Raw genomic sequence first — 24,749 nt, 5'->3', positions numbered from 1 at the left:
ATTTCCGCACCCAATGATATTTTAACCAAAAAGAGGGGGAAAGTTGGCCGCTAAAATGTTTTCAGTCTATGGGTGCGACTATGTCGCACCTAATAGTTTTGATAGACTTGTGGGTGCGAAAAGTCGCACCTGAAAGCCTTATTTGGTGCGAATTTTGGGTGCGACAAGTCGCACCCCGAATGTCTTCCGCACCGGAAAACAGTATTTGTAGTAGTGTACCAGACTGAGCATCATAAACATTATGGTTTATTGTGCTGGTGCAACGGTGTTCTTAAAGTCCGTTGATGCATCAAAGCATACGAAAACAGGGGAGTACAACTACGGAATATTGAGGTCAGTGGTCAAATAAATTGGAAAACACAATGTCGTCCAGGTTGTGACCGACAACAGTTCGAGCTACAAGAGTGCCGGTTTGAAATTACAACGCAAGTACAATGTGTACTGGACACCTTGCACCGCACATTGCTAGATCTTATGTTTGAAGATATTATGAAGAGAGATAGTGTTAAGCAGACTATCAAAGCAGCGATGGATGCGACAAAGTTCATCTACAACCACAACACTGTTCTGTCCAAGTTACGGGACACATCCCCAGGTGGAATCATCCGTCCAGACGCAACAAGATTTGCCACGAACTATCTAGCTCTCAGAAGTCTCCGAGAGAAGAGAGCTGCGTTGAGGACGATGTTCAGTAGTCAATGGTGGGATGATTCCAAATTGAGTGCAACACCTACAGGTAGATCCATATCTGAGACTTGTTTAAACCCCAGGTTTTGGCAATCGGTGGACGAAGTGTGTGCCATATTCGAGCCGATGTACACCACTCTTCGATTAGTGAACACTTAGGTGCATCCCACGATGAGATTACTATACTACGTCTTCCACGAGATGAAAAAAAGTTGGAAGCGATGAGTGGGAAGAAATGGGTCGTCGACATCGTGAACCACAGATTGAGTACTCAAATGGAATATCCACTACACATTGCAGCTTTCTTCCTAAATCCACAGTTGCTGTTTAACCCGGATATAACCATGAACAATACTCACATGGCCGCTGTCACAAATGTGTTCGACTTCTTGCATCCGGATCTTGATGGGTCAACTCTTGGGAGAGAGGTATAAATTGTTACAAGGTATATCACATTATGAATATATGAGTCTTATTTGATTTTCTAATTACAGTTAATCGCATTTCGAGACGCTCGATGAGACTTCTCACAAAGAAGTGTTGTTTCGGCACGAGGCACCCTTTGTGCAAGTAAGCTTGTGAGATGATATGTATGCATTAACTATATCATGGAATGGTATGAAATGACATGATATGATTTATGTCACATGATTGCAGGTGAGTGGTGGGAGATTTACGGAAATTGGACCCCGACTTTACAGACGTTGGCCATTCAAACTTTATCACAAACTTCATCCGCCTCCGCTTGTGAGAGGAATTGGAGTACATTTGCCATTGTCCAAACAAAACAAAGGAACCGTCTAGCGTACAGCAGACTCGAGAAGCTTGTTTTCTGCTCATACAACATGAAGTTGCAGCTCCGAGAAGCAACTCGGATTCACGACAACAACCTCACCCCGATGGATCATTTGGATATCATCGAACGAGCTTTCGAACGCTCAGGGAATGAAAATGAGGGAGACGACGAAATGCTCCGCTGGATTGACGAAGTTCACATGGACGACGTCAACCAAAACCCGGATCCGACAGTAGCTGAAGTGGCTCGAGAGCATGGAGTTGATCCGGAGCGAGTGCTGAACGAGGACGTCCAACCTCAACGCAGATATGGAGACATTTCGGATTCAGATGGCGGAGGTTCATATCGGGCTGGAGGTTCCTTTACTGCTTGAGGCACTTCATTTGGTGATGTCGGCGATGCTCAAGTTGGATACGCACCATCGGAAGAAGATTATGATCATCTTCATCACCCTGCCTTTTTTTATTCAGGATACGGGCGCGGATGTCAGGGCGGAGGTATGAATGATGTCATGTCATTTACGTCTAGCAATGACGTTGATGACTTGTCCTACAACTTCGGATCGGTATTAATTGGTCCTCAAGGCACGGAGTCCTCTTATGATGACGGATCTTCCAGTTACAATCAGGACTATTATGCATCAAGTCAAGCTCCCGAAACGGTGCGACCAGTTCCAGGTTATCCCCTCCACTCCATGTCTGTTGTTTCATCTCAGTATAAGTACGACTATCACTTGGACAGGTACTTTCGTGCATGTGCTCATTATATGACTTGGTATGATTACTGTATGACCGCTGCATATGGTCGCTATGAGTAGTCATTTCATTTATATCTCTTTTATGTTGAATTTGTTGAACAATAGTATTTGATAGATTGTGTTGAACTTTATCATTTTGATTTGTACTATAGAACTTACTTTTTGTTGTGTTTGTAATTTGGTATTGTGTTGAAACATTCTACACTATTTTTAATTTTATGAATTTTATCATACGTACTTTGTATGTTTTTTTTTGTATATTTCTTTTCTGAATTCCCCTCGGTAAATACGGTATTTGACGGCATTCCTCTACGGTAACGGTAAGTTCAACGGTACTGGTTTCCTTTTTTTTCCTACTTTCCCCGGTATTCCTTTACGGTATCGGGGCTTACCAGTAAATTCGAAAGCTTGGAACGGTAACGGTAACGGTATTTCGATCCTTGTTTGTTAGGGATTTTTTTTAAAAACGAGGTACTAGAGGTAATGTTCACTGATTAACTTTCCCACAATAGTTCCAGAGAACTTCGAATGGTATTAAGCCCAATAAAAAATTCAGTTAAACTAAAAACTCCGATTACGACCCATTACAGAGAACTTCAACCAAAAAAAAAAAAAAAAACCCATTAGAGAGAAGATCGGAAGAGCCTTGTCGTACTCGTACTCGCATCAAAGTGAATCTGCTTCTACACCATTGCCACTTCGTCTCTATCGCCGGAAAATTCAAATCCCGGTTTCTAAAAGGTCGCACTTTTATTTATTTCCAGTCCTGTTTCTCTTCAGTACTATGCATTTCAATTTCAACTTCAAAACACATCGTTCGTGACTCTAACACTAACAACTCAACAGCTCATGCATATATGCTCTCAACACGAGAAAATTTGGAAATTTGAAAATGTAAGAAGAGTACACAAAGTATTGCCGACCATATTTCTCATCCAGTTGCTATTTAATCCAGCTTATATCTTCTTATTTTTTTCCTTCAATTTCTGGGTTTTTTTTTTCTCTTCAGAATCTCTGTAGACAGTGAAAAGACGCGACGTTGAGATATGGTGATAGCAATAGTGACTGTGATTGTGGCTTTATTATTGGGAGCTTTTCTGATAATCCCTCGCGGCCCAAAATCTGGTGTGTTTTTTTGCTTACAATTATAATGTGTGTGTGATTATTTTTATTTTTTTTTGGTATCTCATTGATGGAAACGGAGAAAAAAAAATTCAATGCAGGTGGTTCTAATTATGATCAAAAAGCTAAACAAGAAAAGGTATTCATGATTCTCATTTCATCGCTGCTCTGAAACTCTTCAAAAGGGGTTTACTTTTAGGGATCAGATTCTTCATTATGCATTTAGTGACACTCATTTTTACTTTGAACATCTCTGTTCCCTTAGGGATCCAAAGCCTATAGTAAATCAGAAGTTTCTTTGCACAACAAGAGGACAGATTGTTGGATCATCATCAAAGACAAGGTCTTTACATCCATTGATTAACATTTTCCTTAATTGAAAGTTAGACTTTGAATTTCCATTTTCGCCCCTATTGTAGGTTTATGATGTCACCTCATATGTAGAAGAGCATCCAGGCGGAGATGCTATTCTCACGCACGCTGGCGAAGATTCAACGGAAGGGTTTTATGGGTATGTCGCCATATTATCCTCGTTCTACATTGAAACACAATTTATTTGCTATTTTAATTAATTGAGATTTTGTTTTTAATGATAAATCATGGGTTTGGACTTCACTCTCTTTCTTGCTCTAGACCGCAGCACGCAACTCGGGTTTTTGACATGATTGAGGACTTCTACGTAGGCGATTTGAAGCTCTGAATTTGCACGGATTGCTTTGTAAAAGATTGAGAAACTTTGTGTCAATTATTTAGTTTTATTTTTTATTTTTGTGACCATTATGATTCAAGGTTAAATGTACTTGACAATATGAGAATGGAGTTGAGATTATTTCACCATCTTCTGATCATCTCACTGAAACTTTCAAATTAGGTGTTTTAAAAAAAAAATTATGGAAACTTTCAACTTAGTTAGAGAAAGCACTTGACTTTTAAAATTAAAATAATTGTGGAAAATTGCTTGTGCTAATGTGTGTGTGTGTGTGTGTGTGTGTGTGTGTGTGTGTTTTATTAACTAATAGCATGAACTTTTTACTTGATGTAGTTTTTTCAATAGATACAGCAAAGCTGAGAAACTACTTTTAACTGCATTGATTATGTGGCACCAGATCACGCAGATAAGCTATGAAGGTAAAAGAAGAACACAAAAATTATCCTGGTTCGGCAAATCAAGGACTAAATCTAATCTTCTGGACCGAATTCTGGTCGTTTCACTTTCTATGAAACAAGTTTTCGCCGAATACAAACACTGACGAAAGGCCTCACTTCCCAAATGCCCAAATTACAATTCTCTCAAGTGTTTCCCTCACACATAACCTTGGATATGATCCAACGGTCAAAACCGTAAAACTGCAGATCTTGCAGTTTTGCTGTCTTGATCTCTTCCCAGCACACTGTCCCGTCCCTCAAAATGTCCACTTTTAAATGAGTTCAACCTCAACAAATCTCCACCTTGATCTCATTCCATTGTGATCCACAGAACTCAGGTCTATAGACTCATAAGAGCCTCACACCGCTTGTATATCAGCTTTGCACACAGTTCTTTCAGCAAGTTTATGAACTCATTGGAGGGTTCGAACTTGGAGGCCATGTAGTGCTGTTTTCCTTTGTTATGGATGGTTATGACTTCTTTTATGAGCTTCTTGGCTTGAAGGGATTGAGAGATTTGTTGACCACGTTGTCGGGGAGCTTTGTTTCTAGCTTCAAGTCCCGCGTTCAAATTCCCATGTCTGTTCGGCTTCGTATCGCTCTGAAGTGCACTTGCTCTTGTTCTGTTAGAGATCCCAATGGCTGGCTTCAGACAATATCGAAGCTGCTCGTGTGATTCTTATGAGCTCTCAGTGGGATACTAGTTCTGGCCACTTTCTTGCCTTGAAATCGTGCCTCAGTTGCGAATTTTGGAATGCTCGGAAGTTGAAACGAAGTTGTAGACCTGCGTTTTTTATTCAGGCAAAGAACATGTTTTTTTTTTTTATCATTTTATTTCGTTAAGAGCTCAACAAACTAATTAAATTTACCATCATTTTATCACATACTGCATCATAAGTTAATTTAATTAACAAACTAATAGCATTAGCATGAGTATAAGAAATTTCTTACAAACTAAAAATATGAACAACGACGTAGTAAACATATACGGCTCCACATCAAAGCAACTGATATATATATATATATATATATATATATATATATATATATATATATTTATATTATTGAGTTAAAATCTTAGTTAGAGAGAACAACCAGGGAAAGATTCGTGTTAGTTCATCGGACTCGAGAAGTTACTTAATTTTCACAAAATAATTACAAAGGAAATATGTACCAACTCATCAAGATGTTTATTTGTTTCAGAACTTTCCTAAATGTTGGCTATAATGAAAACTTTAAGTTTGATATGGCTTAAGTGATTACAAATTTCTATACAGAGGCACGAAGCCACATGAAAGTGAGAGGGGAGTTATAGCCTCCCTCAAAAAAAAATTTTTGCACTTTTTACTCATTTTTTATTTTATTTTTATATTTTTTTACCCTCAAAATTTACAAATCAACCCCTGAATTTTTTGTTACAAATCAGTCCCTGAATGTTTTGTTACAAATTAGCCCCCTAATCTACATTACTGGCTTCGTCCTTGTCTATACATATATATTAAGATAATAAACGCAAAAAAACAAAAAACACTATATTGACAAATATTTGACTAGCTATTCAATAATATTGTAGACAATGCTACTCACCTAAAATGCAATCCATCACAAAATAAGTCTTGATCACGATTCAAGCCGCCTACACAATAAAAATAAGTGAATAACCCGATAAAAAATTGCATATTTAACAAAAATTCTTACGTACTAATGAAAATTTAATTGAAACTGTAAGCAATTAAAAAAAAAAGTCTAATAAAATTATAAACATCAAGAAAAAAAAAAACAATAAGTACTAACTATTTTTATAACAAATTGAGGTATTCTCAGTATAAAAATGAAAATGAGGTACTCACGGCATTTTGTTATAAAATGAGGTGGGTCGAATAAACTCTGGTTTTACAGGGACTGCATTATAAAAGATTGAGAAACTGTGTCAATTATTTGCTAAATTTTCGAAGTTACCCGTATGATTGAAGGCCGTTATTTGTACTTGACAACATGAACATGGAGTTGGGATTATTTCACGATCTTAAATACTCTCGCTGCAACTTCTAATCTAGTCACAGAAAGCACTTAATTTTAATTTCAACGTCAAAAACCTAGCAGAATGGTGTTATGTACGAGGTAAAATACAACATGAGCGGATACCGGATAAGCCTAACTTTTCCTAGAATTATTATTTATTTTTCTTGCTTTTGAAGAAAGATTGCGTAAATGAGGTAAAAGAATTTTATAACGTGGTAATAAATACAACAAAATTGAGAAACTATTTTTTACTACGCTGATTGAATTTTAGTTTACAAGATTCTATAAATTTAAAAGAATAAAAAAGAAAATCAGTGCAAATTATAGATCAACCCAGAGCCAAGGATGAAATAAAAAAAAATGATACGTAAGGTGGAGAAATCTAATAACACTTCTAATCAATCAATAATTTGAATGTCCCAGTCAATTAATCAATCAAACCAACCCCAACAAAGATATCTTCTAATATTTTAGATCAACCATTCACAAATCTAGGCGTCGAACTTCTTCGGTTGACGCCACTGAGCAAGAGTTCTGGCCAAAGAGCTGAGGAACGACACTTTCTGCGGAGCACCTCTCTTTACATGTAGATTCTTCCAAGCCAGGTCTGTGTATTTTGGACCTATGTCCTCGCTTCTTTCAATCTGCGCATTACAGTTCATGCTCATCCATGTTATTAGCATAAAAATATATCAGAATGTGGTTTCAAAATTCCGATCATACAACCATACCATGCTTATCTTCCCATGCTTTAAGTGGTATCGGATACCAGACCAATTGATACATTGTGAGAAATGGGATCGTACTGCGGAGATCGGGTATAAGAAGTTATCCACCAGCATTGCAATAAACACCTGCCATTTGAATTTGATATTAGTATCAAGATAAAGCTAAAGTTGTGCATCATTGAAATTTGAACACATGCCATCCCTGATATAAGTTGATGGGAATCTTCGAATTCCACTGATAAACGCTTGGAATACAAGACGAACCCAGGTATTACCAAAAATGCTAAGACCCTAAAACCCACACAAATTGACCCTTAATGATTATTTTCCAGCTTCTATATATAGAGACTAACAACTCTATAATACTAATTTCGTAGCCGAAAGTCCTATAATAAGATTGATGACAATGCAATCAATGAGGGAAAACAAATTCTTACAAGGACCCAGTTGTAGGAAGCAAGTGAAAGGCGAGGTGCCTCGGGAGAAAGCATGTTGCATAGATGAACCTCGACCCGTGTCAGATTCCACATTGAAAATAGTTCAACCGTGGTGCATGTGGCTAAAGCAGCGACGAGCTTCAAACCTGAAAAAAGTAATTTAAATATGATATCAGTCAACACTACAAACTCCACTTCCAACACAAGCAAATGATATTAGCGTGCTTACCATGACAGGTAACCGTAGTTTCGTCAAATGAGTAGCCTTTCACATAGATAAGCAGCAGTGAGATTATATGTGGTATGGCCATTAAGTAAGGGAAGAAAAAGCCCCACGAGAGATAGAAGTGGACTGTAAATAACGCACGGTTCATTATCCAATTAACTCTTGATATATACGATTCCAAGACAAATGTCTGCTTTCTCAAGTAATTCCAGTACCTGCAGAAGGATGTCACAAGGTTATAAACATGAAATCTGTCTTTTGTAATGACTTGTTTAAATATTAAAGCACCGCAAACCTTGAGAAACTGAGATCACTAGATAGAGGGTGAGGGAAAACAGCAACGGGAGGCGACCATATAAGCCTCTTATGATTCTCTGTCAAAGGGCTAGCAATGTTAATATATGTATATAATATATATATATATATACACACACACACACACAGCGATATATCAATTCTCAACGCATATAAACAAATGGAAAATGTTACCGGCTATAGCTGCAAGTGTCATGTCGTCAGAATATCCACCGTCTCTAAGTCCCGAGACCACACCATATCTGTCTTTTCTAAAATCATCACCATGCATCTGTGAACAGTTTATAAGAGTCAGAAGATGAATTCATATATAAGATCACAAGTTAGGTTCAGTTAATAAGAAGCAGTAGCTACTTGCCATCATGCAGCCACCCCATAGAAAGAAAGTCTTCCCACCAGTCGCAAACCCCATTGAGCAAGGCTGTAATTGGAAAAAAAAAATGATAGGTAATCATTCAACTATACACATGGCCAACAGTAGAATATTTTTTAAATTTGGGAAGAGAGTATGAGAAATTATAATGTACCATATGATACTCATAGATGCAATAGCTCCCCAAACTCCCTGACGGTAAATCAAGAGGATAACCCGTTTGAATGAATATCTACAAATAAACGAATAAATCAAGATCAGAAAAATAAACCATAGGTAAACATTCATGGCCAATGCTCATAACCCAAGTATCAAAAAATTAAAACAGGTGAACAAATTAGAGTAGCCCCACAATTTTCTATGATGAATGTGTGTGAAGACATTTAGTTTCAGCTTGAATTATTACCTCAGGATGCTTCTCCATCTCAGAAGTGAGGGCCCCAATTGAGCCAGGATGAAGCCTAACATCGTCATCCAAAAATAACACATATTTGCTGTCTTTTCGCATTTTCTCCACTCCAACCTTTGGGAAAGTAGTTATTGCTTAGTAACTAATAGGAACAAGCACTAGAACATCCAAAACAATGCGCGCAAAAGTTTACATACAGTCAATATATCAATCATTCAGTCCTGTGCCCTAGCTCTAATTAGTGTTTATGTGTTGGTTTCGTGGACATACATTACATCAGGCCCACGAGAATGGTGTTTTATGGGGGTAAGTCTTGTCCAAAATCTTTCTAAAACAGTAGTCTTACTTTCTTAGACATTTCCTAAGAGAATACATCATTCTTATTGTGGCCTAAAGCATCTCAACACCAATTATGAAGATTCTTGAACAAACTAATGTATGGACCGACAACGTTTATTTAGAGGAAAGAGATACTGAATAAAACTTAACAAGTACCAGTTGGTTGTGGATTTTCTGACTACAAGTTGTTGAAAGACCAGCTATAACAATCTTTGCATCAACCTCGCCCTGAGAAAATCAAACACATAGAAGTCATGTGACCCGAGTAAAATAAAAAAAACATTTCCAGGTTAAAGAAATACAATCATACATTTGCCTGTTTTGCTTAAAAGATGATGGCTTAAACAAAATCCATTTTACATTATGAAGAAGAGGCATGGACACTCAAACCACATCACAGAACTGATATATGAATCAACAAAAAGTTTCACCAACCTTAAAATCTGTAATCAGCTGCGACACAGCAATGAAAGCAGGGTCTTCCGTACTCTCCAAAACAAAGAGGAATTCTAAAGGGCCACCGTAAAGAGATGTAATCTGCAATAATCATATCATCATAAAACAAACATGAGTAATGAAACTCAATTATCTGATTTTTGAACCGAGATAAAAAAAAATTAAAAAAAGAAAAAAGAACAAACGTAACACATACGATGAGTGCTAGTTAAGGTTGTAACTTTGGCGTTTATGTCGAGGTTAAGTAAACTAGAATGACAAGGGTTTCCAAAACTCGGAGCATAAAGTAGTAATAAGCCTATTTTGATTAGCATTGAAAAAGAAAAGAAACTAAAAAATAATAATCAACCTCACCTGACTTCTCCAGTTATGCAAATTGTGTTCTCCGAAACCCTTTAACGGCATGACAACGGAGACACCAGGAAGATGGAGCTGATAAGAGTGCTCGAGCTCATTTATATCTAGAGAAAGAAACGAAAAGCTATTGCCCTTTCGCAAACTATCCTTCATTTTTTTTATCTCCCTATTCCTGCATTTGCAAATGGAGAAGAATTAATGCCCACAGACTATAGAATAACAATGATGTAAAAAAAGAAAACCCATTAGTCTCGTTTCCGAAAAAAAAAAAAAAAAAAAAAAAAAAAAAAGCAAAGCCGTTGATTAAGTACCTGACGTAAGCGGCCAATGCCCATCCCAATGCGAGAGTTAAGCAGATTACACATCCCTGTCGCAAATATAAATTCATGTAAGTTCTATATGATAAAACTTCACATCCATTAAGCTAGCAGAGCTAGAAGTATGGAAATTTGTTGGCAAAAAAAGGAATTCTATACCATGTTTGAGTCTTTTTTTTTTACTTCCTAATTACACAACAAAGATACAGAACCAATAGCTCAAATTTACTATTCGAATTTTACATTAGCAGACGTGATTAGTAGTTTTCACATAAACAATCTCACAAAGAGAAAACGCATACGTCTTTTTCATGATTCACAGGCCAAAACCTGAGCTATGTGAGCCTTGAACTTAAAAAAAAAATAAAAAAAAATAAAAAATAAAAAAAAACACCAGGTTATCTTCTCACGAACGGAGACAAATACATTAGCTATTTTTTCTACGCAACGCAGAGAAGTGTATAAGCAGTCAAGAGCAATTTTTCCAATAAAGGAAAGAAATTAATCACCAGATCATTTGGCGCCAGAAAAAAAGTGCAATAAGCAGAAGAAGAACGAAAAAAGTTTTAATTCTGATAACCGAGAGGGAAATTGAAACAACTTTCGCTACTTTCAACGAGGAGTATTATACAAAGAAAAAACAAAGAAATAATCCATCCCCCAAAAACATTCTTGGGAACCGAACAATACCTATCCCTTGGATCTAGATACAACAATTTTATAAAAAGAAAACACGAACCTGGATCTGAATGAAAACCGCCCAGCGGCTAGAGCATGCTCTGCTGAGGTTGAAAAACAACGAATCAAAAGAACTAATTGCAGACATTGTGTCTGCGCGTATATATACACCAGTATATATATAAGTATGTGTGTGTATCAATGATAAATAAATAAAAATACGTATGTCTCTCTCAAACTCCAAGCCCTAAGTTTCACCAATCGGCGAGGACATTGCTCCAGATCGCCAAGGACGAGTTTAAGAGAGACGATGAGCGTGAAAAAATAATATTGAAAATCGTTAAGACGACGACGACCACACAATGGAACGGAGTGTCTGATTGGAGATACCGTTTGGATTGGAGTTCGGAGGTGTTTGTTATTTATAGGTCCCTCTTGTTTTATCGGTTTATCGTTCGAAGAAATTGGAATTCAGAAATAATATAAGAGAAACAGCAGAGAGAGAGAGATTGCGAGACAGAGAAGAGAGAGAAAGAGTGAGTGAGTGAGGAGAGAGAGAATAAAAAGGGTTAATTGGATTCGTGCGAATTGGCACGTGTGACTGAAAAGAGAGAAGGGAGAGAATGGACCTATGGAAGATTCTGCTTTTCCGATTCGAATATTTTCATATGCTGTCGTTTTTAAATTTAAAATCCAGCCGTATGTATCAATGTAGTTTTTGGCACCTAGTTTTTTTTTTTTTTTTTTTTTTTTTTTTTTTTTCTCTTTTAATTTTAAATAATTGGGGCTTATGACTTTCTAAGGAGGTTTGTTTTGAATATTTGTTTAAAATGACATCGACGTCTAGTTTTTATATCTTGTTTTTGTTTAATCTATAACATAGTTAATAAGTAGCAACTCCACTCCCATATATGCATCCTGAAGCCGCCACGTGATGTCGTCAAACGGGAACACGTGGCGGTTTTTTTTTTCGGCCAACCTTTACTTCTTTTTTTTTTGCCTTCCGGCTTTTACATTTTTTTTTGGCCTTCCGACCTTTGCATTTTTTTTTTCCTTCCGACGTTTAATTTTTTTTCCCCCCCCCCAGCCTTTCGGCCTTTTTTTCCCGGCCTTTAATTTTTTTTTCTCTCTCTCATCAATATATTTTTTTTATATTTTTTATTTATTTTATTTTATTTTTCTCCCTCTTTCATCAATATATTTTGTATAATTTTTTTATGTATAATATAATCATAATTCATAATACTATATTATATTATATCAATAACATACAGTATTTTAAGTATATGTTATTTTATATATATATATATATATATATATATATTCTTGGAAAAACTATGTACTATTAATATTACACGTAGATTTTGTATAATTTTTTTATTATGTATTATCATAGATATTGTTGGAATAAGTAGATTGAAAGACCATGGATACTGGTAAAAAATAGTATCTTACATGGTACAAGTGGTCCACGAGATATGCTATATATAAAAGCTATGATATTGGTTTAGAAAGCCGGATGTCTTAACCATGACATACAACCCGAATTGGTGAGAGATGAGCATGCAACGATTATGCAATGTAGAATCATAAAAACATTTTTCTTAACTGTTGTAATTTTGTTACACATTACTTATATTTAAATAGTTTTATATTTTCTTTATTAATTTTTTTTTTATTTTTTACTTTCATATTTATTTCCCTTCACCTTATATGTGTATACATATTTTATTGAAAACGAACGCAAGTTTTATTTACCCTTAAAAGTCTAACCAATGTACAAAGTAAATTTTTTACATTTTATTATGTACTCTTGATTTTTAATGAGTTTTTCTCATTGTTGGTTTCTTTAGTGCCCATTATTTAAGAAACTTGATAACACAAGTTAACTTCTACAAATTTTACTTGCTATTATCATTTATAATATCGTAAAATCATTCGCGCGTAGCGCGTTACTAAAACTAGTATATTTTATAAGCCGTACATCAACTTTTATTTTCATGACATTACAATGTCCATGAAATTTTTATATTTTTTAAAAAGAGGGCATTATTAATCAATAATACGAGAGGTTGGACAAATATAAAACTTTATTGTACTATCACACACATAGCAACTACTTAATCTATTAACTTATGTTAAGATTAAAGCTAAAATTTTATTTTATTAAAAAAATAATTTAATTAATTAATTAAATAGTCAATTTAATTTACTCTTTTAATTGATTTATTTTACTCTTTTATTTAATTTAATTTACTTTTTATATATTTATTGCAGACTTGGTATGTATTATTTTTTTTAATTAAATAAAATTTTTGACTATTTTTTAAAAGAATGATGAACTTTTGAGTTGCTGATCTAATTGTCCCACCATACATATACACTCTAAAATTAAATAAATATGAGTAATGATGTCTGTGGGATACGATCTCATGTTTTGATTCTACCCATAGGAAGAAAATTGATATTATCGTTTGCCCCAAACAAATTTGAATATAATTAGTGAATTCATATGCATACTAAAACTGTTAACTAACTGAATGCGTAAAAAAAAAAAAAAAAAAAAAAAAAAAAAAAAAAAAAAATAAAACTCAAAATCGTATTTTAACAATATAACATTTTTAATTTTTAGATTCTTTTTTTTTCAACTGTAAATAAAAAAAGTCTTAACTTTTTATACATGAAATTGTTCATAATAAAGAAAATTAAATAGAGCAAAAAAAATGCACTTTAATATATATATATATATATATATATATATATATATATATATATAATTAACTGTTTTATAAATTAAAAAAATATTTTTTTCCGATAAAAATTTATTTTCATTATTTTTAAAATGTCACTGCATGTAATTGTCAACTAAAAATAACACAGGAGCCGAGGCTTTAACTTAATATTATATTTGAAAGTTTTTTTTTTTTTTTTTTTGAGGGAATATTTGAAAAGTTATATCACAAGTAACCGACAATTTTTCTAGCACATTTGTGACGGTTATGACCAAATATCCAAATAATTGCTTAACTATGATTTGTGGACGGGAAAATATCAAAAGTATCCATCGTGTTTAATCGAAATGCGAGATTTATCCTTTCGATTTTTAGAAATATCAGACATATCCCTTCAGTTTAATATAAATGACATATACCTCCCCTAAAAAAATATTATATTACAAATATCAACATTTTTGTTTATTTTTTACAAAAAATAATTTGAACTCTCCAAAATACCCTTAATAGATTAAATATTTATTTACTATTTTATTAAAAAAAAAATCAAAATCCCTCTTTATAAAAAAAATCCTTAACTTTTTATGAAGAATTTTTTTTTTTTTTGTATATAGAATAGAAAATAAAAAATTATTTCATTAAGGGTATTTTGGGGAGTTCAATTATTTTTTTGTAAAAAAAAACGAAAAGAGTGATATTTGTAATATAACATTTTTTTAGGGAAGTTATATGTCATTTATATTAAACTTAATAGATATGTCTGATATTTCTAAAAATCGAATGGATAAATATCGTATTTTGATTAAACACGATGGATACTCTTGATATTTTGCCTTCATGGACGCATATATATAAATATATGTATATATATGTATGTATATATATATGGTTTGTATCGTGTTTATAGAGTACTAAATTTGTTTAGGAATATTAAATATTAGATTATCAATCTTGGGACATCGCTGACGTTAGACTAAGACACACCGTGGCAAACAACATATTGTTTTCTAAGCAATCAAATTTTCTATGTTGAAATATTGGAATATTTTAATAGTATGCTTTTCTTCCTTCTTGATCTTCTTTCATTCCCTTTTTTTTTGTTGTTGTTGATGATGAATGCGTAAAAATAATAAACAGTTACGTGGGGGCTGGGCGTTTAAAAAGTGTAATTAATTACAATGATAGATCACTAAAATAAACAGAGCACTGCGCTTGTAATTATTGAATTCGACTGGTTTTGAATTAAGAGCTCTCCCAAGACTATTTACGTTTTAGAAAAATAAATAAATAAATAATATAATGGGGTGTACTAAAAAAATAATTAAGAGTTCTCCCAACGTATTAAATTTATTTTATGTGATCTGATGATATCCCTTTACAACATTCTCAAAGACTCAAAGAACTTCAGAAACTTAGCTCAATGGTTTGTAAATATAACAGAACATTTACATCTGAACATGCATAAAGATTTATGGATCTGATCTTCCCACGTCCCAAAAGGCAAAAGAGAAAATTAATGAATATCATAAGATTCATAGCATCGAACAAGTTAATTAATATTAAAACCATTTCCATTGACTTGATCTGCCGTAACCTGAAAATTTATTGGCATAATTTGACCAAGTATTTCAAGTGTAAAACAAAAAATCTAATTAATTATGAAGTTTGATGGTTTATTCGTAATAAATAGCAATAATTATAATATTTTCCATTTTTTTAAATAAAGGAATACTTTGGCTATTTCATAAATAATGAAAATTATAAAGATGAATACTCAAGAGATGTCTAACAAAATGAAAAGAAAAAAAATTTTGAAAATTTCACAAAATGCTATTTTTGTACATATACATATATACATAAACATATACATACATATAGTGTGTGTGTGTGTATGTATTGCTCAGGATTAAAAGAATGGAGCCCATTTGAAATAAATTAAGGTATATGATAATCTGAAAACGGCGGGTTTGTGTGTGGCAAGATATGGGTTGTCAATGTGCTGGTTTTGCTTTTTAGATGGTTTTGCTTCTTTTTTTTTTTTCATGCAACAAGGAATTTAATTTTAGTTGCATATAAAAGTGGCCATATGGGATCCCGCGGGACCCCGTTTCCGTATTTTTGGTATCATATGAAAAATGAGAAAAAACCGTATTAGGAAATATGGTATCGGGATTTTTGTCCCAGAACCATCCGAGAACTGAGACGGAACTGAGATCCCCGTTTAGCACAATTTAGTACCATATTTTTAAAATTATATTTTTAAATTGAAAATATATGAATTATTATTTATTTTTAAATGTATTCATGATTAAAATAAAATGAAAAAATAAATATGGAAAATATGGGAATCCCGGAACCGCGAAATATGGTACCGGAAAGTACCATTGAAAATGGTTCCGAGATTTTTCGATACCATTTTTTACGGTTTTGGGAGTTTCATTTCCCATAAAATATGAGACGGGGTCGGGGGATCCCATTTCTCGGGTTCCATATGGCTAACTTTAGTTGCATACCACTGCTGTTACAAAATCTGAGGCGGGGATGCCATTTATTTCAATTTCATCAAGCACATGCAAATTGCAAATAGCCATGCCAGCTCTGTTTTTTCATTATTATTATTATTATTATTATTATTATTATTATTATTATTATTATTATTATTATGTTTAGTGCCGATAAACAATGAAAATGACATGATTTCATGTTTGGACTCTATTTTTCCTCCATATTATTGTTTCTTCATTCAATCATTACGACTGGGATTAGTGGAGGGGGTCAATTGTCATTAATTAGAATCTCTATCTCTCTCTCTTTTCTCGCACGGCCTACCAGTCGTCAACTACAAGTCTCTACATGGACTTCGATAATCAAATGCAGAGTCAAACGAATATATGCACTTTCGTCTCCTGATTTGGCTTTATTTTAACAAAAAGGGAATGAGTTAATTATGGGGTTAGAAGGGGTGACTTTCTTTCTTTTCTCATTTGAAAGAAATAACTAATGAGTGTCAAGTAGTTTGTAGCGTCCATAAGAGGGATAGAGGATTGGGCCTGATCAGACCGAGTCTTAAAAAAATAAAGAGAAAATATGTATTCATTAATTATATATTTGTAATTAAAATGTGTGAATTTTTTACAAACATGTAACTAATATGTATACTAGTTACATATTTGTAACTAACATAAATTAAGATTTTTACCTCATGTTCAGCAGATGATTTTTCTCTCTCGTAGGCAACTGTTTTCAATTTCTTTAGAGTATAACCCATGGTACAAATGGAGGCTCTACGATGTCACTGTCAATGGCTCTAAAATCTACCTGGGAAACATAAAAAAACAAGTAGTTAGGATGTGTGTGTCTAACAAAATATTTTTCAATGCAAAAAAGAGGGACCTCATGTAACTGAATGGACTGTATTGCAGATTCGGATACTCTGTATGAAGATGATCATCGCAAAATCAACAATCTCGCATTGTCTTTCAGTACAATGCATGATCCCATAGACTCCAATTTGGGTATGCACTCGTACGCCCATACCTGCAGAGGCAGTAGAAAGGCTTCCAGATGAACCTTCTTAGTCTTTGATGGGCTACTTGGGCTCTTCGCTTTTTTCACAAAGTTCTTCACGGTGACCATGAAGTGATCACATACAACATTTCCTCAAGGGAATCCGTTGAATGTGCACGAATTATCAACCATCTTTATGTATGATTTATTCTTCATGGCAACTGTTCGTTGGCCCAAGAGAAGCACGTTGTATAGAAAGTGAAGAAGAAGAACCGCACTCCCTTCTCATCGTCCTTCAAGTCCTTGTTGTCCTTAATAAGTGCCGCAATGTTGCCCCGGGTAGCAAGTGCTCCTTTCTTGAACGTGTCAACGAATAGGCCCCCGAGTACAATATCGTCATATTCGTTGGCCGTCGCGTTGTAGGAGTCATCTATTTGCAGGATTGTGATCTCGTTGAAATGTTCCCTAGTGAACTCCCTAGGGACACCGCCGATCTCTATTAGTAATTTATCGTTTGATTTGGGAACTCCCTCGAAGTAACCCGTCCTCGGCATAAGGTTACTGATTATCTTCGAGGATCGGGTTATCTAAGGCATATCCAGAAAATGTCCAAAACATGGCTCTCTGAACAGGTCTGATTCTTCCTTGGACATCGCGACATCTTCTTTGAACGACATGACGACATGACATTCTCATGGAAGTTAAAGTTGAACTGTCTGAGAGACTCCTCTGAGTATCGAGTCCAACCCTATACATCAAACAGTAAGTCCACTAAATTAGTTACATTTTGCAGGATTTAGTTACATGTTTATTACATGCTTTACTCTAAATTTGTCACAAATAATTAAATATTAGTTACGTATTGGTAACTAAATTATGTGTTTTAACTTTTAGTTACATGTTAGTAATTAAAAATATGTGTTTTTGTTACATGTTTGTAACTAATACATATAATATAGTTACATATATGTAACTAAACTACTACTTAACAAATTCAAGCGTGTATGTTCGGAATCAAAATGTTTTTTTTTTCAAAGTTATATTGACGAACAAATCAATTAATGATAAAGATTTAGACTTTATTATGCCTACATTCCAATTTCAACACCATCAGACCGATCCAAACATGTAACTAAATAAATTCAACTAAATTCATCGGAATTGAGTTTCTCTGCCTTTGACTCAACACAAAGTCATTCACATCGCAAAGGGAATCGGAATCTTTGCCATCGCTGGCTCTTGGACGCTTTGCATTAGGGTTTTTCATTGTTGAACTCTTTCGCTTAGACCAACACGATTATGCCATGGTCTTCTTCGTCTTTACAAGCTTCTTCTGCGGCTTTTTCAGCGGCGAAGACCCAACCCTATTACTCCAGCGGGGTGGAGCTTCATCAGGAAGTTTGGATTTTTGGTTTTTATTTTTTTTTGGAGTTTGCATGTCCTTTCGCAAGGCTTCTTTTTGTCATTGTAGAGGCCGATTTGGGTAATGTGTAAAGGGTATAAGCTTCGGAGAATGGTGGTGGTTGAAACTTGCGATTTGCGTGGGTTAGGGTTTCACTGTGGAATACACCCATAAAAGAAGAGAAAGTGGAAGAAGAAGAAAAACTAAGCACCCAAGATGAAGGACGGACAAAATGAAGGTGAATGGACGTCTCGGCGGTGGTTTCTTTATAGTTGGCTCGATTTAGCAGAGTTCGGTAAAGAGATGGAGGGAAGCGGTGGAAATGGTGGAAAGAAATGAACAGTCGAAGGAGTTGGGTATTTATAGGAAAACGGTTGCAATAAATAAATGAAAAAGAAGGAAATAAATATGAAGAGGGCATATTTGTAAATGTACACTTCAGATTCAAATGACTACTCCTAGACGTGTCATTTTTTGGAAGAAAAAAAAAATAGTTATCTATCCAATGGCACTAATTTAGTCATACACATTACAATTTCTATATTTTGATAATGCCTTCCTTAAACGTACACTGTTGTACTGCCTTATGTAACCCAAAAGCCCACCACAGAAAGCTTAAAATCATTTTTTTTTTTTTTGAGAATTGCACAAAGCTTTCATTAAAAAACGGGTAGAATACCCATCGATACAGACGAATAACATCTTAGACACGACACAGACTTAGATCGGAATGAATCTAACACTAAGTACAGGTGTTCGCTCATATTGTGCGTACTTCCAACAGAAGGAAGAATAAAGAACACACTCAAAATCGAGCACACATTTGGCTCTTTCGATAAACCCATAATGGTTGATGGAAAGATCCAAATGACCGCAGTCCGATGACCATGAAGAAGATGACTCTTCAACCTGCATAGACACGAATCTAACAGGAGATCCACACTGGGATGGTGAAGGACGGCTATTCCGCCTCCAAGAAAACAAAACAAACATATTACCAAAACCCAGTCTTAAAAAAAACAGTAAATTAAACAACCAGAAAACAAATGGAAACTTAGGTATCTCGTGACGACTCGCTCAGAACCACCGACGCCAAAAGCATTCCCCGGTGGGTGAGCACGAGTCTGTCCCGCAACTCCGAGAGAGAACCCGACCGACCACCGCATGAGACCGCGACCGCCCGAGCGCTCCTCGACGCGCGACCATTGAAGCCCACCCAGAACAGAGAACACGGCGCTTCCGAGCTTCGTCAAGGTAAGACACCACCGGATCTGAGTCACGACTGCGCGCGAACGGCGCTGGCGCAACGCCCTCTCCTCCCGGATCTGAGTCGTGACCGACCTGAGACCGCGACCACCGCCTGAGACCGCGACCGCCCGAGAGCTCCCCGACGCGCGACCCCTGAAGCCCTCCCAGAACAGAGCACGACGCTGGCGCTTGGACTTGAGACACCACCGGATCTGAGTCGCGACTGCACGCGAACCCCGCCCTCCCCCCCGGATCTGAGTCGCGTTAACGACGACCGTGACCCAAGGGGGTAGGCGGCGGCGACCAACTAGGTTTTCTCTGATACGAGTGTTTTAGAGAGAGAGGCTAGAGCTCCATTGCAGCTTAAAATCATTTTAGCAAAGAGGAAATGGTGAAATAAATACTTAATTTTTACATGTTTATAGACTTATATATTCATCATGTTTTCTCAGCTGCATAATTATCTAATGTATTGTTTTGTTGAATCATAACTACCTAACCATTAACTTTGGACGGAAGAACACATGACAGCCACTGAATAAAAAAATGAATATACGAGTGTATAAACTTGAAAACATTACACATTTATGACGCCATATTCAGGAAATATTTGAGAATATTCTTAAACTATTGAAGTAGGTTTTTGCAAAAAGAAGTTTTGTTTCATAAGATAATAATTAAACTTCGATTCTAATAGTAAGACAAATTTTCGTTAGTGTTTTGATAGCGACCATTGCGTTTATTGTGATTGGACAACGAAGCATCTTCAATTTATATTTGATTTCGTTAAGACCAATATTTTTAAACGAGCAGTAACGAGCAGTGAATTGCCAAAAAATAACAGTTTTCCCAAATATTTCAAGGTGGAAACATAATATTTCCTTCAACAATGTTATTTTTAAAAAAATAAAAATGCTTTCTTGATCTTATTAGGTCTTAATGTGTGATATTGACTAAATTGATTTTTTTTGTATTAGAGTTAGAATCCGAGTTTCATTATTATTCTATGAAATAAATATTCTCATTTCAAAAATCAAGTTTACCATATGATTTAGAAAAAAATATGAAATATTTTGTTAAAACAGAATCAAGCCGTGTTTTAGAAATTGATGACATTAATACCTAATCTTTTCGTGACTTTCCGAAGGTTTTACAAGAACCTTGGTGCAATCGGATTGTGAAGTAGTGGTCAAGCTCATAAAGACGAAGACGGTTGCGGTGACCAATGTACACTATCGTGGAGATTATTACCGTTTGTAGTTGTTTTGTGTCTTGTGAGTTCTTATTTTTGCCTAGACTTTGTAATATGGCAGCTCACAAACTTGCTAAAAAGGCCCTTTTGTATGATGTTGTAACTTGGAACTCTATACTTCCTCTTGATTTACAAGAGGGAGTTTTGGCGGAAATGCCTAATGCTAGTTGAGGTCAAAGATCTTTTTTTTTTCAAGAAGAAGAAGAAGAAGAAAATCCGTATATAAAAAAAACAATTCACAAATTTAATGACATTTAAGTGATGGAGTTTACTAACTTAGTTACTTTCATTATAGAGTTTTCATTATGTAAATATATATATATATATATATAGAGAGAGAGAGAGAGAGAGAGAGAGAGAGAGAGAGATTTTTCGTCTAACTAGAAAGAATTGATATCTTTCTAATGCAAAAAATGGCCGTCTCTCTTTTCTCTCCTAAAGGTTGTTTATGGTCTGTCCTGTTGAGTGACAAGGAACAAAATTTGGGGTTAGAAAGGTTTTAGAATCTTGGATAAAGGAGTAACTATAGCATTTCAAATCATGACTGATACTGATAGCTAACCAGTGAGGCAGTGACTAAATTTGAGAAATCCGGTAGATTGGAAATTCAGTTCTGTTTCTGCTGAAATTCTTACTAAACGAACATTCCATTATATTCCCGATATCCTGGATTACCAGTTAATGACGGTTACTTTAAAAATACTATTTTCGCGATAAAAAAAAAAAAAATTTAAACACATTATTCATGCAATTAATCTCCAAAAACATTTGCACAACCAATTTCCACCATTTTTGCTGCTCACTCAAATGTAACCTGAAAATCCTTTAATTAGTTGTCCGATGGTTTAACCATTTGGTTAATCCGAGACTTTTATTTCAACAGGTTATCATGCCTAATTTTTAATCATAACTCAAACACAGCTTCAATCTCTTTGGTCAAGTAAATTCCAAGCTAAACAATAAAAACCAAGTGAGGAAAAACGTGAAGAAGAAAAAAAAAATTTGTAAACATCAACGTCTTTCTTCTCAGCTCATCAGACAACAAAACTTTTTTTCCTAAAACCAAAGAGCTAACTCATAAATAATAATAACGATAAATCATTCAAGCGTCTCCGTCGTGGTCGATTTCCTCGCCAGCCTCATCACCGCGGCCGTAATAGTTATCTCCGATCAAGTGGTGAAGAAGCACGCCGGCGGCGACGCTCACGTTCAAGCTCTCCACCGCCAGAAACGACCGGAAGTCCTTTGCGGACCCCACCGCCACGCTCTTCTCTCCTTCTCCTTCTCCTTCTTCGTCGCCGCCACCGTGGTGGACGACCATATCGCCGGTCACGTTGGCGGGGATGCGAACGAGGCGAGAGCACGACTTCTCGACGAGCGGTCTCAGCCCGGCCCCCTCGCTCCCGAGCACGAGGATGGTGGGGCCCGCGCCGGGCTCGACCTCGTTGACCGGGACGGCTCTAGGGGACACGGACCCGCCCAGGACCCGCCACCCGTTCTCCGCCGAGAATATCAGAAACTGCATCATGTTCTTGCAGTAGCGGAGCTCCATGAGCTCGAGCGACCCAGCGCTGGCCTTGCTCACGACACCGCTCAGCGGGGCCGAGTTCTTGGCGCACAGAACCACCCCCGCGGCCCCGAAGAAGTACGCCGACCTCACGATCGCCCCCAGGTTCATCGGGTCCATGACCTCGTCGAGGGCGATCCAGAGGGCGTTCTTGTCGTTTTCCCGGTCCAGCTTCGTCATCTTCACCATCTCGAGCGGAGACGCGTCGAGGACTAGGCCCTGGTGGGGCCGGCTGTCCACCACCATGTTCAGGTCGTGCTTCGAGACCCGGGTCACGCTCAGGGACAGCTTCTCGGCGGTCCTCAAAATCCTCTCGATCCCTTTCTTGTCTTTCTTCTTTCGGCTGTTGTTGCTCACTCCGAGCCCTTCTTGGACGTACAGAGCATAGAGCTCTCTCCTTCCTGCCGATAGGGCCGCCAGGACGGGGCCGATTCCGTAAACGCCCTCGCCGATCATCTTCGGTACCGTCGATTCCGCCGTGGCTTCTTTCCACGTCTTTCTTCCCCAGCTCTCTTGCCTCTCCCACTTTCGCGACTCGGGTCTCTCTTCAAATCCTCCTCTCTCCATCGTTCTGCTGTATCTGCTCTTGATTCTGTCCCATCTCGGGTCTCCAACCACCTCGTTCTCGGGTTTGTTTTCTTCCACTTCGTCTTCTTCTTCTTCTTCTTCTTCTTCTTCTTCTTCTTCTTCTTCGACCACATCAGCGATTCTGTTCCTGCTTTCTCTGGCTCCGAAAGTCGAAGCGCGGTCCTCTCTGTTCGGCCGCGGTGATCTCCGCCACGTCGTGTCGCGGTCCCGATCGAACGCCTTTGCCGGTTCCTCAAACGAGGGCTTGGCTTTGGCTCTCTCCATTCTCTGAGCCGATTCCTCCCAAGAAGACTTCACCGCGGAGCCACCGTTGCCGAGCCTCCTTGCGGGTCGTTCCCATGAAGAGCGACCGGGCTTTGAGAAGTCCTTGTTTGTGGACCAAGGTTTGTTACCGTCTTTCGAACCCAGCCAAGGAAGTCTCTCGGCATCAGCCTTCCGAGCCGACGAATTGGTAAAGCTTCTTCTACTTTTGAGCGAGGTCACGCTAGAAATGACAGTTTTTCCGAGTCCTAGGGTTCTACAAGGGGAATATAAAGAAATCTCCATTGTTTTCACAGACCCAGTTGGTAAAGAGTGAAGCTTTGAAGCGGAGAAGAGTTTGAAATGCTGGGTTTGCGAGGAAACTCTAATGCCCAAGGGAAAAGCAGGGCTTTTAACTATATTGGAGTACATCATACTTTTTTTTTTGTACAGGGTTTATGCTAGAAGCTTAATGGGGTTTCACAAAGCAAATGAAGAAAATGAAATCTAAATCAATACTTGTTCAATACCTTATCCAAACCATCGCTGTGCTCAAAGGGGAATCAAGGTTTTCCCACAGAAAACGATGAACCTGCTTCTAAAACCTCTCCAGGGATACGGTATGCATAGATAAGTCTTGAAACCCAACTTCTAATTTACTTATTTTTTTTTTCTATTTGTTTTTATTTTTATTTACTGTTAAGGAACTTTTGTACAGTTGACGCAAATACCCTGCCTCTGCTTCTTTTATTGTTTTTTTTTTTTGTAAGAATATCTTTTATTGTTTTTAGGATATTACAAACTACAATTAAATCAATTAATGTTGGACATGAATTTTTTAATGTTTGAATAATTTTATTATAATTTTAGTGGAAGGATTATTTTGTGCTATTTCAAACAGCTTATCCTTTATGATATTTTCCTTGCTGAAAATGTCATAAAATAATAATTATAAAAAAAAAATACAAATGTACCATTCATTTGACCCCTATAATTTACTTGAATATTTTCACGGAAGTCAAGGGTACAAGTGTCATTTAGTAATTTC

At 36.3% G+C, this 24,749-nt stretch overlaps 3 protein-coding genes across 5 annotated transcripts; 1 reads left to right on the top strand and 2 right to left on the bottom strand.

Annotated features, from left to right (window-relative positions):
• The first annotated feature begins 2,809 nt into the window (after window positions 1–2,809).
• On the top strand, window positions 2,810–4,199 carry CB5LP (cytochrome B5-like protein). Of its 2 annotated transcripts, XM_089612664.1 has the most exons (7): window positions 2,810–2,981; window positions 3,087–3,134; window positions 3,250–3,365; window positions 3,464–3,501; window positions 3,628–3,705; window positions 3,782–3,873; window positions 3,996–4,199. In XM_089612664.1, the coding sequence occupies exons 3-7, from the start codon at window positions 3,287–3,289 to the stop codon at window positions 4,060–4,062; spliced, it is 354 nt and encodes a 117-aa protein (XP_089468790.1). In that variant the 5' UTR covers window positions 2,810–2,981; window positions 3,087–3,134; window positions 3,250–3,286; the 3' UTR covers window positions 4,063–4,199. The 2 variants fall into 2 exon arrangements, with proteins under 2 accessions (XP_089468790.1, XP_089468789.1); XM_089612663.1 differs by lacking the exon at window positions 3,087–3,134 and having other exon boundaries at window positions 2,811–2,981.
• Window positions 4,200–6,763: 2,564 nt separating this feature from the next.
• LOC149400764 (Nucleotide-diphospho-sugar transferases superfamily protein) lies at window positions 6,764–11,700 on the bottom strand. 2 transcript variants are annotated; one of them, XM_089613342.1, is made up of 14 exons: window positions 11,227–11,700; window positions 10,482–10,537; window positions 10,168–10,342; window positions 9,793–9,894; window positions 9,514–9,585; window positions 9,016–9,132; window positions 8,764–8,841; window positions 8,595–8,657; window positions 8,411–8,507; window positions 8,217–8,295; window positions 7,925–8,136; window positions 7,696–7,841; window positions 7,262–7,384; window positions 6,764–7,174 (listed from the first exon to the last, which is right to left on the bottom strand). In XM_089613342.1, the coding sequence occupies exons 1-14, from the start codon at window positions 11,311–11,313 to the stop codon at window positions 7,022–7,024; spliced, it is 1,560 nt and encodes a 519-aa protein (XP_089469468.1). In that variant the 5' UTR covers window positions 11,314–11,700; the 3' UTR covers window positions 6,764–7,021. The 2 variants fall into 2 exon arrangements, with proteins under 2 accessions (XP_089469468.1, XP_089469470.1); XM_089613344.1 differs by lacking the exons at window positions 6,764–7,174; window positions 7,262–7,384 and adding an exon at window positions 7,391–7,549.
• A 10,588-nt stretch (window positions 11,701–22,288) lies between these two features.
• On the bottom strand, window positions 22,289–24,356 carry LOC149400763 (tRNA/rRNA methyltransferase (SpoU) family protein). Its single transcript, XM_089613533.1, has one exon. It carries the CDS (start codon window positions 24,134–24,136, stop codon window positions 22,409–22,411), a length of 1,728 nt encoding a protein of 575 aa, XP_089469659.1. The 5' UTR covers window positions 24,137–24,356; the 3' UTR covers window positions 22,289–22,408.
• Between the last annotated feature and the right edge of the window lie 393 nt (window positions 24,357–24,749).

This window comes from Urtica dioica, chromosome 4 (assembly GCF_054948205.1).
Source record: "Urtica dioica subsp. dioica isolate 48M chromosome 4, U.dioica_male_clone48M_v1_H2, whole genome shotgun sequence".
Lineage (NCBI taxonomy): Eukaryota > Viridiplantae > Streptophyta > Magnoliopsida > Rosales > Urticaceae > Urtica > Urtica dioica.
Note: the sequence above shows the minus strand (reverse complement) of the source record. Positions and strands in the feature narration are given on the sequence as shown.

Coding starts and splice junctions, on each gene's coding strand:
- CB5LP (XM_089612664.1), top strand. CDS start 3,287: ATGGTGATAGCAATAGTGACTGTGATTGTGGCTTTATTATTGGGAGCT. Junction 3,366..3,463: donor CCCTCGCGGCCCAAAATCTG/GTGTGTTTTTTT, acceptor AATTCAATGCAG/GTGGTTCTAATTATGATCAA. Junction 3,502..3,627: donor AAAAAGCTAAACAAGAAAAG/GTATTCATGATT, acceptor CTGTTCCCTTAG/GGATCCAAAGCCTATAGTAA.
- LOC149400764 (XM_089613342.1), bottom strand. CDS start 11,313: ATGTCTGCAATTAGTTCTTTTGATTCGTTGTTTTTCAACCTCAGCAGA. Junction 9,133..9,513: donor AGAAAATCCACAACCAACTG/GTACTTGTTAAG, acceptor ACTTTCCCAAAG/GTTGGAGTGGAGAAAATGCG. Junction 7,175..7,261: donor AGCATGGGAAGATAAGCATG/GTATGGTTGTAT, acceptor TGTAATGCGCAG/ATTGAAAGAAGCGAGGACAT.
- LOC149400763 (XM_089613533.1), bottom strand. CDS start 24,136: ATGATGTACTCCAATATAGTTAAAAGCCCTGCTTTTCCCTTGGGCATT.